At 50.7% G+C, this 16,052-nt stretch overlaps 1 protein-coding gene across 2 annotated transcripts in view; it reads right to left on the reverse strand.

Moving 5' to 3' along the window:
- The window catches only part of PYGB (glycogen phosphorylase B), a 36,780-nt gene extending 22,612 nt beyond the window's left edge, over positions 1–14,168 (reverse strand). The window contains exon 1 of one of the 2 annotated variants that reach the window (XM_004601795.2): positions 13,825–14,168. In XM_004601795.2, the coding sequence (XP_004601852.2) occupies positions 13,825–14,067 (243 nt within the window). In that variant the 5' untranslated portion in view covers positions 14,068–14,168. The remainder of the gene's footprint in view (positions 1–13,824) is intronic. The other variant, XM_055130050.1, reaches the window with a different exon arrangement.
- Between the last annotated feature and the right edge of the window lie 1,884 nt (positions 14,169–16,052).

Raw genomic sequence — 16,052 nt, forward strand, 5'->3', positions numbered from 1 at the left:
TCATCTAATATTTGATAAGGGAGCAAGAAATGTGAAGTGGAGCAAGGAAAGCCTCTTTAACAAATGGTGCTGGCAAAACTGGACAACCACATGCAAAAGAATGGGCTTAGACCTCGACCTGACACCATGCACAAAAGTCAGATCAAAATGGATTAAAGACCTCAACATCAGACCACAAACCATAAGGTACATTGAGGACAAGGTCAGCAAAACCCTCCACGATATTGAAGATAAAGGTATCTTCAAAGATGACATGCAACTGGCCAACCAAGTGGAAACAGAGATCAACAAATGGGACTACATTAAACTAAAAAGCTTCTGCACGGCAAAAGATACAGTGACCAGAATACAAAGACAATCTACAGAATGGGAAAGGATATTCAGCCAAACCCATCTGATAAAGGGTTGATATCAAGGCTATTTAAGGCACTGATTGAACTCTACAAGAAGAAAACATCCAACCCCATCAGAAAATGGGGCGAAGAAATGAACAGAAACTTTCCCAAGGAAGAGATACGAATGGCCAAAAGGCTCATGAAAAAGTGCTCTACATCACTAATCATCAGGGAGATGCAGATCAAAACAACCATGAGATACCACCTCACACCACAGAGACTGGCACACATCCAAAAGAATAAAAGCAACCGCTGTTGGAGAGGATGTGGGGAGAAAGGGACCCTTCTACACTGTTGGTGGGAACGACTGGTTCAGCCCCTTTGGAAAACAATATTGACGCTTCTCAAAAAATTAGAAATTGAGCTCCCATTTGACCCAGCAATACCACTTCTGGGAATATATCCCGTAGAAGCAAAAAAGTATAGTCAAAATGATATCTGCACTTATATGTTCATCACAGCACTGTTTACAATAGCCAGAATCTGGAAAAAACCTGAGTGCCCTAAAACAGATGACTGGTTAAAGAAATTTTGGTACATCTATACAATGAAATATTATGCAGCTGTTAAAAAAAATGAAGTCATGAACTTTGCATATAAGTGGATCAACATGGAAAGTATCATGCTAAGTGAAATGAGTCAGAGAGAGACAGACATAGAAAGATTGCACTCATCTGTGGAATATAAAATAACAGAGTAGGAGACTAACACCCAAGAATAGTAGAAATAAGTACCAGACAGTTGACTCCATGGCTTGGAAGCTGGCCTCACATTCTGGGGAAAAGGCAGCTCAGACAGAGAAGGGAACACCAAGTAAAATGTGGTTGGAGGCCAGAGGGGGAAGGGTGATGTGTGCTGAAAGTAGACTAGAGACTTAACACGATGGCCACTCAACACCCCTATTGCAAACCACAACACCCAATTGGAGAGAGAGAACAAAAGGGAATGCCCTACCACAGAGGCAGGGTGGGGTGGGGGGAGATGGGATTGGGGGGTGGGAGGGATGCTGGGTTTATTGGTGGTAGGGAAACACGAGCATTTATAAATCTGTAACTGTACCCTCACAGTGATTCACTAATTAAAAAATAAATTAATTAAAAAAGAGAGAAAGTGGCATACATACAAAAACAAAAACAGAAGTCTTGTGGGATTCAATCTGATGCCACCTAGCACTGTTTTGACCATCTGATTGCTTCCAAATTGAGATCCAGACACCAGTGTCCTCTAAACTGCACCCCGCAGGTCAAGGCCCCTGTGGCCGGCCCGGGATGCTACTCACACCAGCTCAGACGCAGGTCACCACGCGGTCGCACAGCACTGCTGCCCGCCGCCGGCATGCAGGCCGACTGAAGCCCCGCCTGGCCCCACCGTGTTGGCCAGGTCCAGCTTGGCCTCCCCCTCCCTGAGCACACAGAGGCCCCCATTCCCCCACCAGACCTCCTGAGTTCTCCCAAAAGTAGGTGTGGGGGTGGGGGGAGAGTGGCGGGGGAGGAGGACAGAGAGGGGGTAAGGCGGGGCGGGGGGCACTGCCCGCAGGAGGCCCCGCCGGGACCAGCGCTTCAATTATGGTGCCACCAATGAAACTTACTTTCTTTTTTCTTTTGGGGTCACACCCAGCGATGCACAGGGGTTACTCCTGGCTCATACACTCAGGAATTACTCCTGGCGGTGCTCAGGGGACCATATAGGATGCTGGGAATCGAACCCAGGTCGGCCGCGTGCAAGGCAAACGCCCTACCCACTGTGCTATCACTCCAGCCCCAAAACTTACTTTTAATGTAGGAGCACTGCTATTTATTCAGCCATTGATTAAGCTGACTGCACTGGGCATGAACTCCACATTACTTTTCTTTTCAACTGAAAATGTTAATTTTATTTATTTATTTTTAATCACCGTGAGATACAGTTACAAGCTTTCCTGTTTGAGTTTCAGTCATACAATGATCAAACACCCATCCCTCCACCAGAGCACATATCTCACCACCAAGAAAGCCAGTCTCCCCCATCCCAACCCTCCCCCTGCCTCTGTGGTAGGCAATCTCCCTCATACTCTCTTTTACATTGCTTGTCATGGACTCATGCGCCAATAAAACTTTTTAACAATAAGATTTAATTTAGAAAAACAAAGAAAAGAAGTGCTAAGCTTGGACACACACAGAAATCTCGGACCCGAGCAACTTGCGGCAGAGGTGGCCGGGACTTTGCAATAGGCCTTCTCGGCTGGGCTGCTCCAGACGGGGGCAGGTGCCGTCCCCCCACCTGCCCTGTAAGAGCTCCAGCGGGCACTATTTTCTAGAAGCCAGCAAGAAGCACCAGCTCCCACGTGGCCACGATCCAGAGACACAGGAATCTCACCTGCGGCAGCAATTTCTTCAGACCCTAATTATTAAAATCTTAGAATTCCTAAAGTGCGGCTGCTTTTGCGGTTGTGCAACATTAAATCATATCCATAACAAGCAATACAAAACACATTGCCTAGCAATTGTGTTTTCGGCAGATACGAGGGGAGGTAGGACTGGTCTTGAAATATGGAAGGTAACTAGAGAAAGGATACCTTACAAATTATCTGCCACACAGGCAGAGGGAGGTATGGAATGGGGGGGGGGGGGCAGCATTAGAATTTTGGTGGTGGAAAATGTGCACTTGTGAAGGGATGGGTGTTGGATGACCATATGATTGAAGTTCAAACATTAAATTTTTGTTACTGTATGTCACGGTGAATAATAAAAATAATAAAAATTTTATTCATTTTTGTTTTGTTTTGTTTTGTTTTTTGGGTCACACCCAGCAATGCTCAGGGGTCACTCCTGGCTCTGCACTCAGAAATTACCCCTGGCCGTGCTCAGGGGATCATATGAGATGCTGGGAATTGAACCCGGGTCAGCCGCACGCAAGGCAAATGCCCTACCTGCTGTGCTATTGCTCCAGCCCCTGTTTTTAAAATAATAAAAAAAAAAATTTTTTTTAAGTGCTGCGCTTCCAGCAGCCTGATTCCCTTCCCAGGAAAGATATCCGTTGTTCTTAAAACCTGCTGCTTCTGGTTTTGCCAAGCCTCCTGAAGACCGTGCTGGGTGTGATGGCCAGGTCAGGGCTGCGAGGTGCTGGCAGCCTCCCTCTGCACTGCTGCAGAGAACAAGAGCAGCACAGTTTTGGGGGCTCCCTGGGCTCCATCCCCAGTCCCCCAAAACCTCATGGAGTCAAAGAGATAGTACAGGATGGAGGGTGTTTCCCGGCACACACTCAACCAAGGTCGAGCCCTGCCAGAAGCAGTACCTGAACACAGAGTCAGGAGTAAGCCCTGAGCACAGCTGGATATGACGCCAAAACATAAAAAATAAAAGAAAGCTTTATTAGGTGACACGGAACTAAGCAACCTAGTAAAAACAGAGATCAACAAATGGGACTACATTAAACTAAAAAGCTTCTGCACCGCAAGAGATACATTGACCAGAATCCAAAGACTATCCACAGAATGGGAAAGGATATTTACACAATACCCATCAGATAAGGGGTTGATATCAATGATATATAAAGCACTGGTTGAATTCTACAAGAAGAAAACATCCAACCCCATCAAAAAATGGGGCGAAGAAATGAACAGAAACTTTACCAAGGAAGAAATACGAATGGCCAAAAGGCACATGAAAAAGTGCTCTGCATCACTAATCATCAGAGAGATGCAGATCAAAACAACCATGAGATACCACCTCACACCACAGAGACTAGCACACATCCAAAAGAACAAAAGCAACTGCTGTTGGAGAGGATGTGGGGAGAAAGGGACCCTTCTTCACTGCTGGTGGGAATGCCGACTGGTTCAGCCCTTCTGGAAAACAATTTGGACGACTCTCAAAAAATTAGATATTGAATTCCCATTTGACCCAGCAATACCACTGCTGGGAATATATCCCAGAGAGGCAAAAAAGTACAATCGAAACAATATCTGCACATGTATGTTCATCGCAGCACTGTTTACAATAGCCAGAATCTGGAAAAAACCCGAATGCCCCAGAACGGATGACTGGTTGAGGAAACTTTGGTACATCTATACAATGGAATACTATGCAGCTGTTAGAAAAAAGGAGGTCAAGAATTTTGTAGTTAAGTGGATGGGCATGAAAAGTTTCATGCTGAGTGAAATGAGTCAGAAAGAGAGAGACAGACATAGAAAGATTGCACTCATCTATGGTATATAGAATAACAGAGTGGGAGACTAACACCCAAGAACTGTAGAAATAAGTACCAGGAGGTTGACTCCATGGCTTCGAGGCTGGCCTCACGTTCCGGGGAAAGGTCAACTCAGAGAAGCGATCACCAACTACATTGTAGTCGAAGGCCATGTGGGGGAAGGGAGTTGCGGGCTGAATGAGGGCTAGAGACTGAGCACAGCGGCCACTGAACACCTTTATTGCAAACCACAACAGCTAATTAGAGAGAGAGAACAGAAGGGAATGCCTTGCCACAGTGGCAGGGTGGGGTGGGGGGAGATGGGATTGGGGAGGGTGGGAGGGACGCTGGGTTTACGGGTGATGGAGAATGGGCACTGGTGAAGGGATGGGTTCCCGAACTTTGTATGAGGGAAGTATAAGCACAAAAGTGTATAAATCTGTAACTGTACCCTCACGGTGATTCTCTAATTAAAAATAAATAAATTTAAAAAAAAAAAGAAAGCTTTATTATATACAAAGTTTACACCAGCGGCTAACGGCACGATGAAGCCTAAAGGAAGCTCTTCAGCACGAGCAGGTGAAAGCAGGATACCACAAATGTCAAGCATGTCACTCTTCCTTCCAAGGACACCTTAGGTACTGATGAATTAGCGTCTCGTCAAACTTGAAGGCTTTAGTTTGCTCTTAACACAACCAAGATTAAGCTGAACTTGCTGAGAGCTCCAATCTCTCTGCCCTTTCTTTAAGGAGTTTGTTTCAGTTCGGTTCGGTTCTGCGGCCCACCCAGCTGTGGTCAGGGCTCACTCCTGGCTCTGTGTTCAAGTTTCTGCCGGGGCTGGAGACGCTCAGATGTGCCAGGGCTAAACTGGAGCCTGTTATTCGCAAGGCAAGTGCCCGACCCACTGTACTATCTCTCCAGCCACTTAACGGGTTTTTTATTTTACTTCGGGGTCGTGTTCTGCGGCGTTCTGGGCTTACTCCTGGCTCTGCACTCAGGGATCACTCTGGGGAACTATACTGGGTGCCAGGTACTTTCATTCCTGCCCTTCGGAGGGGTTTTTAACAGGGCTTGAGAGTCTAATGCCTGTGGAGAAAGAAGAGTCCTACTTCTCCGGCACTCGGCCCTGGCTGCTGCGTGTCCGTGGGCAAGTCCAGCTCTGCTCTCCCCTCGAGTGCAGGGCTCAGAGCCCACTCGGCCGGCCCGAGAGCGCCAGCCTGCAGCTGCCGGGGAGCAGGCCTCGGCGGAGCAGTGCCGTGTGCTAGCTGCAGGCCACCACGCTCCCCAGGACTGACTGAAATTGACTGAGGACGATGCGAGGGCAGAGACGGAGAGGAATTACATGCTGAAGTTCACAAGCTTCTCCAGAGTGGGGAAGCAAAAGGAGAGAGCCCCGTGTTCAAGGGTGAAGGGGTCGAGCTCCAAGGCCCACCCTGTGAGGCCAACCCCAAGCTCCTCCCGTGAACCAAAGCAGGAGAAGGGGACTGCCCGATGAGTAGGGGCAGACTGTCTCCAGGCGGATCAGATCTACTTCCCGCTGCGGGTACAAGTCCCAGACAGTGGGGCTATGTGCTTCAAGTCCGCTCTGAAAATCCTAAACATCATCCTGGTAAAGAACAGGTGAAGTTACAGGGATCTTAGCGATGGCTTCATTTGAGGAGGACACTGATTTTGTCGCCCACCCGTCCCTGACATGGTGCTGTCGAGCCTCTGCTCTCTTCCTTTCCCCAGCTCAGCTCTGCAAACGCCCAGGGGCTCTATCCCAGAGCCAGCAGTCCTGGAGGCCTGCTTACAGCCGACAAGCCCAGCTTAATCAGTTCCTGGGGGGATGTGACCATGTCACACTCTATTTGTAACCAGTATTTTATATATAACTTTTGCATTTCGTTTGTTTTTGGGTCACACCCAGCAATGCACAGGGGTTACTCCTGGCTCTGTACTCAGGAATTACCCCTGGCGGTGCTCAGGGGACCATATGGGATGCTGGGAATCGAACCCGGGTGGCCCGCGTGCAAGGCAAACACCCTACCCGCTGTGCTATCACTCCAGCCCCTCACCTTTCATTTTAAGTGATATTTCGAGGCTTAAAAACAGTTCTTTAATTTAAATTTAAACTGAAAATTTACTAAATACCTACTCCAGAAGGTCCTGCAGGAAACACTACTTAGCCAAAGTTTCCTGTAGTCCAATTCTTATGCAATGTGCTTTGTACTCCACTCTCAGGCCTTCCCCGCACCCGAAATGCCTCCTCTCCATAAAGGAGGAAAATCCATTCTCCTACTCTATCTGCACTGTATCTCGAAATGGGTGTCTTAGACATTTATTCTGTTGAATAAAACAAAAATCCATGATCTGAAAAAAGCTTAAGAAGGACACTAACAAATGCGTCAGGATGTTTGGGGAGTCTGGGGTAAAGGCATATGGGAACTCTCTGGCCCAGTCTTGCGACTTTTGAGACTTGCTGGAGCACCTGACTGCATGAAACTGACCAGGGTTCGATCCCTGCACAGGGTTCCCTAAGCACCAAGCCAGCTATGGCCCCCAAACAAGCAAAACCTTTGAAACCAGGGGCCAGAGAGACGGTATTGCAGGTATGGCACCTCTTTTGCATGTGACTGACCTGGGTTCAATCCCCCAAGGAGCAGGCTGGCTGCATGCGAGGCCAGGCTGTGCCTGCAGCCCAGCTCTCCACTCCTTGAATCTCACTCTCTGAGTACCTTCAGCAAAAACACCAACACATGAGGGGCAGAGCAATAACACAACAGGTAGGGTGTCTGCCTTCCACGCGCCAACCAGGGTTCAATCCCAGGAGTCACAAACGGCCCCTGAGCCTGCAGGAGCCCTGAGCACCAAGAGGTGTGCCCCTGTCTCCTGCCCCAGAAAAACACACTTGGAACATAAGCAGAACACCATGGCCCAGGCATATTCACACCAAAAGGTCAGTCCCGAGTGAGCAGAGACCCGAGTGAACAGCCTCGACAGAGAGGCTTCTTGATCAAGACTTCTCCGTCTCGAATTATGAGCTAACCAGTCTTCTGCCAGGCTCCAAAACATCAAAGCCTGGAAAACTCTGCCCTTCAAAAACCAGCCCTTAAGGTACAATGTCAGCTTCACACAGATAAAGGAGCTTTGGAAACACTGCAAACACTCCAAAAACACAGCTGCTGACCCACAAGTGACAAACACAAACAAAACCCCCGGGGCTGCCCAAGGGACTGGAACCCCCACCAAGGGGTCCTGGAACTTTATAAATGTGCATTCAGGGCTAGAGAGACAGCACAGGGGTAAGGAACTCTCCTTGCATGCAACGTTTCATCTCTGGTCCCTGAGCCCTGCCAGAAGTGATCCCTGAGCACAGACAGAGCCAGGAGGAGGCCCTGAGCATCGCTCAGATGTGGGCCAAAACTAAAAAATATGAAAAAATTAAAATAAAAAATTATTTTCAAAGCAACTTATTTATAATTTATTACCAGTAAGTACTTGATCTGCAGGCCTATTTTACATACCTGGGCAGAGTAAAAATTTTCTCAGAGTGGTCTGGAGTGGGACAGACCCTCGACACTCTCTCTCTCTCTCTCTCTCTCTCTCTCTCTCTCTCTCTCACTTTCTCTCACACACACTTTCTCTCTCGCTCACTTTGGCTCTCACTCTATTTCTCTCTCCTGCAGGCACCATAGTGTACACAGCAGTTGACAGCAGGTTCAGGCCTACAAAGTTCTAACCAGTGCCTCCCCCAAAGCACCCAGGTTCCTTCCCACCCCCCAGCTGCCTCCTAGACAAACATGTTTTTGATGATTGAAGTCTGGGCCCCATGTGCACAATGGTTTTGGGTCTGGTGGTTTAGTGATAGCAGATTCCTCACCTCTACCCTGAGACCCTACGCCCCTGAGCCTTGACACGCTTTCCAGACCACTTCTTCACTTCCCTTTCATGTCTCTTCTTCCTTGGCATTTTTGTTTCCGTAAGAAAAATTTTCTTCTCTCCTTCCCTCCCTCCTATCCTTTCCTTCCTCCTTCCTTCCCTCCCTCCCTTTCTTTTTGGAACACACTCGGCATGTCTTGCTGGCAGATTACTAAGTTGGCTACACATAAGGCAAGTGCTTTAACCCCTGTATTATCTCTCTGTTCCTCTGGATCAACTTCATTTTTTCCCCACCTATTTTTGTGCCACACCCAGTGATGTTCAGGGTAACTCCTGGCTGTGCTCAAGGATCAACCCTGGTGAATCTCTGGGATCCCATGTCAGCAAGGCAAGCCCCCTACTCACTGTTCTCTCTGGCTCCCTCTAACTCATTTTCTTAACTCCCAGATCCATTAAAACTATTAGGATAATGGCATTCATTATGATTATCTTATAGACAGCAGTCAAAGCTTCACCTACTTTTCCTTCATTTATCATTGTGGTTTGTTTATGCTATCAGATTAAGGGAAATAGTGAACTGAAGGCTCCATTAGAGATCAGTGGGGGCGGTTATGGTGCCGCCAGCAAGCCAGCCAGTACCTGCAGGGCAAGTACATCAGCAGCCTGATGGTGCCTTCAGATTCCCTAATACCCCCAAATTGCCGCTGTGCCTTTGGCCAGACCCCAACAACTTGGGGCCAAGTTTACCAAGAAATTAAATGGCCAAAAGTTAGGTATGTGGGAGCCACGCCCACAAACCACCTCCAGCTCAGCTATATTAGCTCATGTATTGGCCGTATTTCAGAGACCCATAAATCTCAAAAAAGATTAAAAGCCGAGGTTAGGGCACACCCTGCAGGGTATATGCCAATAGTTTATTTCTCTCGAAAAGATGGAAACAAGGGCCATGATCCAGAGACACCCAAAAGAATCTCCGAGTTGAGCAGCTCGCTGCAGAGATCCAAGCCAGGCCTGGGTGCTTCAGACAGGGCCCGGTGTGGTCCCTCCACCTGCCCCCTAAGAACCCCGATGGCCACCAACTACCAGAACTCAATGAGAAATGTAGGTATGTGGGTTCAGTGACGGCAAACTCCAGGCCTCAAGGGATAGGGGATGGGCCGGTCCCTCTCATCCCCCGTCCCCATGGGACCCTGGAGGTCACACCCACAAACTGCCTCCGGCTGCTACTTAAGTTCCTAACAGCCATGCTCCAAGACACACAAAGGAATCTCTAAACCAAGCAGGTCACTGTAGAGATTTCTCCAGACCCTAATTATCTAAAATTTTAGAATTCCAGGAGCACGTGGCCACTCTTGAGGCCACATAACATCTTACACTATTCATAACAAGCAATACAAAAAGAGAGTATGGAGGAGACTGTCTGCCATAGAGGCAGGGGGAGAGGTGAGATAGGGGATACTGAGGACATTGGTGGTGGGAGATGTGCACTGGTGGAGGGTTGTGTGATCCATCATTGCATGACTGAAACTCAAACAAGAAAGCTTTGTAACTGTATCTCACAGTGATTTAAAAAAATAATAAAATAATAATAAATAACATAAAATTCACATTCTGAATTAAAAAAAAAGAAATCAGTGTGTGAGGACAGAGCAGGTCCCAATAAGCCATATCCATTCTACCTTGGTGGGAATACAGAAGCCAGCTGCTTGCATCATGCACTGTGTTATAGACCCAAGGATACCTCACAATGACCCATCTCATAAGCTCCTGCAGGCATTCTGTGATTTCCACGACTGGGCATGGTCTGCCCTTGGCATGGACTTACGGGGGTTTCCACCAGCACCTTGTGCCCTGGCCTTGTAGCTGAACTGCCCAACCCTCAGTGTATCGGGCCTGCTTTCTCTCTGAAGCCTTCTATTAACTGGGATCTTTCTATCCTATCTTGTTTAAACACTCTCAGATTCTTTTTTGGATAAGATCAAATGTCAATAAAAAATGGGCACTTGATAGGCAAACATATGACTATCGTGTTCCAGAAAGGCAAGGGCCCTCAGGAAGACATGCCTTGGTCAGCTTCCCTTCCGGGATAAAACTGAGGCTAAGAATGGTTACAAAATCCACTGAGTGGGGCAGCCAAGACCAAAGGAGCCCGGGCAACTTGCTGTGTGGGTTTTTGTTCGGTTTGATAATTTGGATATGGTGCTGAGGAGCCGACCTCACGTGGGCAGGGAGCAAGCACACAGTCAAGCAAGAGTTTGGCTCCCAGCACTGTGCTTGGTCTCCCAGCCCCAGGCCCCAGCAGGGGCACTCTGGGCAGTACAGAATGTTGGGTGTCCCCGCCCCCATCCTTGGAGTGGCTTCCCCGGGCGAGCGCCCTCACCATGCACTTCTCCTACCTCCCCGCTGGAGAGAAGCCAGGCTCGAGCTGCATCTGCCACTCCCACCCCTGCACACCCGCCAGGGACCACCCCACTGACTTCAGAACCAAGCTGAGGGTGGCCGTGTTCACTTCAGCCAGACACCCTGATGTGCAGATCTGCCAGAAGGCTCACTTGGAAAACTCTCCTTCCAAGCACGCCAATTTCAGTGGTCATAGGAATTGGGGAAAAAGAAGCAAAGTGCTGACTTGTAAGAGGCAGCACTACAGTAGTAACAAGAAATGTTCCTATCCACTTCAAGGGAAAAATATGTCAAATACCAGCATGTATAGTGTTTTAAGAATTATCACCAGGTGATAAGATCACAGGTAATGCTGGGTTTTTCTTGGGTTTTGTTTTGCTTACTGGTGCTTATATAATCTAGGGTTCTGGTTTGGGGGCATATCTGGAGGTGCTCAGTGCCTACTCCTGGCTCTTCTTGGGGGGTCAGATGCCATGCGGTGCCAGCGACTGAACCAGGGAATGTGTAAAATAAGTGCCTGCCACTCCATCCCCTTACCTGAATTTTAATTTTTATGCCAATAATTAATGTAACTGCTTAAAGACCAAAAAAGAATATAATAACCCTCTTGGTTATTACATACACACTGACAGGTTCCAAGACCCTGAGTATGCCCAGGCTAGATTTGGGGGGGGCTGGGGAAGCCCTATTAGCAATTCTCAGTCAACCAGGCCACCAGTCCAGCACAAAGGCCAGAGGCTCAAAGCTTCTGGTGTCTCTCTAAGGGTTCTTATTTGGAAACCCTTCCCCTTGGGCTCTGACCCTCCTGTACACATTTCTGGTCCACTAGAGGTAACTCTGCAGGAAAATGAGATGATAAGGGCCAGAGAGCGTGAGTGTGGCGGGTAAGGCGCTCGCCTTGCACACGACCCCCATATATGGTGCCCCGAGCCACGCCAGGAATGAGCTCTGAGCAGGAGTAAGCTCCGAATGCAGTCGGATGTGGCCCAAATAACAAAATTTAAAACACTTTTCCCTAAAAATGCAAATGAGATGATGGGCTCATTTGCACTGCAAATTAGATTGAAGCATTTAAATGCCAACACCCAGTATCCATGGTCAAAGGCTTCCTATCCAAAGCTGGCAAATCTCCAGGGGCAGACCGTGTGGCTTAACAGAAAGACCCGGCTGTCGCCTCTACGGCAGACACTCCACACTCAGTCCTCCGACACAGGCTTGGCAAACTTGTTTTGTTAGGGAGACTAGTTCCGTCATAGAAAGGTCATCTGCAGAGCTTCTGAGCCCATCACTGGCCTCTCTAGGTCTGAGCTCGCCCTGGCCCTCTGCCAAGGAAATGCCCTTGGACAAGCAGCCAAAGTCAGACCCGTGTCATCTGCTGATCAGTTGACAAGAATGATGTTGCCCTGCCACTCAGAGAACCCCGGAGCACCGCTCCCTCGGGCGCGCTTCCCAGGCAAAGGCACCCAGTCTTCCTGCATAGCCTGCAGAGCCCATCGCCACCACTCTCAAGGTGAGGCCCGGCTGACATTCTGACCAGTCTGTCCTTTCACTGTCTCTGCTTTCTGTCTCTGCTTTAGGTGGGGGGGGGAGGGGGAGCCACAAAATAAGTTTGGAAAGAAAAACAAATGCTAAAACAATTACTATATTTTTGGGTGGGGAATGGTGGGGGCGGGGCTAGCGGGTTGGGTCTAACTGTGCTTGGGAGTTTCTTCGAGTTCTGCCATGGTCATTCCTGGCAGGACTTGGGGGGGGGTCATACTTTGTGGTAGGACTGAACCCAGGCTTGCCACGTTCTAGGCAAGCACCCTATCAGCTGTACTATATTTCTGGCCCAGCAATTAAAAAAAATGCATCTTTTACGGGCCCCAGGAAAATAATACACATACAATGCTATAACAAAATAAGTGCCCAATCCCTGCAAACTGGCTTCAGGAAAGCAAAGGTGCCCCTTCCTTGACAGTATTCACACTGCCTCAGTACTGTAGGAAAAGCAAAATTCTTTGATGGTCAGGAGCCCAAAAGCAGGGCCAGAGAGAGTGCGGTGGGTCGGCTACTTGCCTGGCACACAGGACACCCCGAGTTGGGTCCCCAGACCACACAAGGTCCCGACCTACCAGGAGCCATCCTAGATGCGCAGAGGGAGGAATAAGCCCTGAGGGCAGCTGGGTGGGGCCCCAAAGCAGTAAAAAGGTAAAAAATACCCCCAAACAAAGAGCAGCAAGGACCTGGCCAAGCCTATGATAAGTCGATCAAACTGAAAACTACCAACGATACTGGACAAGCACAAGCGCTGACTTGGAAAGCTATTGAAAAGCGACAAGTATCAATGAACAAAACAGAAAGACCACCAAAGCGTACATGCAATATACTTTGTCTGAGTATACGTATCCAGAAATAGGAAAAACTACGAAGACAGGCAGCCTATATTTTACTGGCTGAAGCGATAGTACAGCGAGTAGGGCGTTTCCCTTGCACGCAGCCAACCGGCATTCGATCCCTCATACCCTATATGGTTCCCCAGCCTGCTAGGAGTAACTCCTGAGTGCAAGAGCCAGGAGTAACCCCTGAGCACTGCAGGGTGTAGCCCAAAAAAAGCAAAAAAAAAAAAAAATCCCGTAAAAGTCATGGAGATGGTCAGTGACTTTTATTTCCGGTTTTATATTATTCAATGCCCCGCCAACCACATAAATGTTTGCAACATAAAAGAAGGCACGATTACTTAAACAACTTTGCCGAATTTTTAAGCTAAGTTCTGGGAAGCCGTGAGAACCCCCAAAGCAAAACCTTCTCAGCCTGTAACCCCCGCGCCCTAGCAAAGAAAATATTCTCCATCTCTGCCAAGCCAAGAAGGAAAAAGGCCCGCAGTGCCTCGCGCGGTCCAGGAGCCCCCCTCCCACCGCCCAGCCCCTGCGGCAGGAAAAGGACAATGGGTGGGGGTGCGAGGAGTCCGGGGCGGGGGCGCGGGGCGCGGGGGCTCCGGGCGCCCCTCCGGGCTCTTCACCTTGGGGTCACGCTCGTAGTAGTGCTGCTGCGTGCGGATCCAGCGGCCCACCAGGTGGTCGCGCACCGTGTGCGCCAGCGCCAGGTAGTAGTCGCGGGGCGTGGCCACATTGCGGTCCTTGACCAGAGTGAAGTGCAGGTGCCGGTTGAAGCTCTTCCGCACCTCGCCCACGTCCCCCAGCCCCGCCAGGCCGCGCACGCTGATCTGCTTCCGCTTCTCGCTGTCCGTCGGCGGCTGGGCCATCGCACCGGCCGAGAGGGACGAGAGCAGGGCCGCAGGGACCAACTCAACGAGGATGCTGCAGCCGCCCCGCCGTGGAGACTGCGGACCCGGCCGCCTCTGGCCGCGCCTGCGCGCTCGGGGGGCGGGGCGAGGGGCGCGCGGCCAGAAGGGGCGTGTCTAGGGGGCGGGGATATCCGCGGGGGCGGGGCAGGCCTCGTGGGGGCGGGGTTCGCCTCCGGTTGGGTGGGGCTCGATCACAGCCCCGAGTGGGCTGGGGGCGGGGCGGGTCGAGCCTCCGGGGCCAGGGCGAGTCTCCTGGGGGAGGGGCGAGTCTCCGGGAGGGGCGGGGCTAGCTTCCGGGAGGGGCGGGGAGTCTCCGGGAGGGGCAGGGCGAACCTCCGGGAAGGGCGGGGCGAGTCTCGGGAGAAGGGGCGAGCCCCAAAGGGGCGGGGCGAGCTGGAGGGCGGGGCTGGATCGAAGCCCAGAGCGGTCTGGGGGCGGGGCTGGAGCAGGCGTGGGTGAGGGTTTAGTCGAGGCTCCGGGAGTTCTGTGGGAGCGCTGGGGAAGAGGTCGGGAGTCGGCGCTCCAATCCTTGGACGTTGCTTGGCGTCCGATTTGTGGGTGGGCACCGCGGCGACTCGGCCCTCCCTCCCGAGCGCCGAGGGTTCCCCGCCCTGGGCCCTGGCTGGCCGCGGCCGAGAGCCGGGGTCCGGGTGCCGCGCCGCCTCTCCGCCTGCTTTGCGCCTTGGGCCGGAGAACGGAGCCGGGCAGCGGCGAGGCCTGCAGGGCAACGTGCGTGAAAGGCGTGGGCGCTGCCTGCGGGGCCCTGGCCCGGACTCGAGGCCGAGAGGCTCTGGGAACGCCAGCTAACACGGGAGATTTGGTTCCTCCCGGGAAAGCCACACTGCCTGTGCTCTGAGCCAGCTGCAAACAGCTCCCTCCCCCGTTCTGACCCCAGAGGCAGACCTGGACCGCCAACAATGCCCACTTTTCCCTGAGAAAACTTGTTCCTGGCGGCATAGGCCCTCAGATCTTTGACTTCTGGCCTTTTTTTTTTTTTTTTTGCTTTTTGGGTCACACCTGGAGATGCACAGAGGTTACTCCTGGCTCATGCACTCAAGAATCACTGCTGGCGGTGCTCAGGGGACCACATGGGATGCTGGGAATCGAACCCGGGTCGGTCGCGTGCAAGGCAAACGCCCTACCTGCTGTGCTATCACTCCAGCCCCGACTTCTGACTTTTAAATGAGGTTAGGAGTATGCCAGAGAGATAATACAAGGTTGCCTGGCGCGCAGCCCACTGGGGTTTGATCCCAGCACCACGGAGGATCCCACAAACCCCGCCAGGAGTGACCCCTGAGCACAGAGCCAGGGTAAGCATGGAGCACAGCTGGGTACCAGAAAGAGATCTGGAGGAGGACGCGTTTCCCTGCTGCGAAGCTGGGTCCTTAAGACACTGCCTCCTCTGTCCCACCCAGGAGCCAGCATCACATCAGAGACTGCCTTCAAGAGCCGAGCTTTGGTGCTTGCGAGGAGGCTGGGGCTGTCTGCAGTATGCCAGCACTTATAAGTAGGGAAACTCTGGTTTGCAAAACCACAGTATTAATCCTGATGGCTTTAGGCTGAGAAGCCGCAAAGGGTCCCAACTTACTTAGAATAAACACTATCACTGTCATCCCATTGCTCATCGATTTGCTCGAGCGGGCACCAGTAACGTCTCCATTGTGAGACTCGTTAATGTTTTTGGCATATCGAATACGACAGGGGGAGCTTGCCAGGCTCTGCCATGCGGGCGAGATACTCTCGCTTGCCGGGTGATCAGAGAGGGGCAAAGGAATCAAATCTGGGTCGGCTGCATGCAAGGCGAACGCCCTACCCGCTGCTCTATCACTCCAGCCCAGAATAAACACTGCACTTTAGAAATTTTTCCTAAACCTTTTTTTTTAATTTCCTGTTTTGTTTTTTTCTTTACAATATCCTTTTTATAATTAAAGTAGCGATCATAA

Source organism: Sorex araneus, chromosome 3 (genome assembly GCF_027595985.1).
Source record: "Sorex araneus isolate mSorAra2 chromosome 3, mSorAra2.pri, whole genome shotgun sequence".
Lineage (NCBI taxonomy): Eukaryota > Metazoa > Chordata > Mammalia > Eulipotyphla > Soricidae > Sorex > Sorex araneus.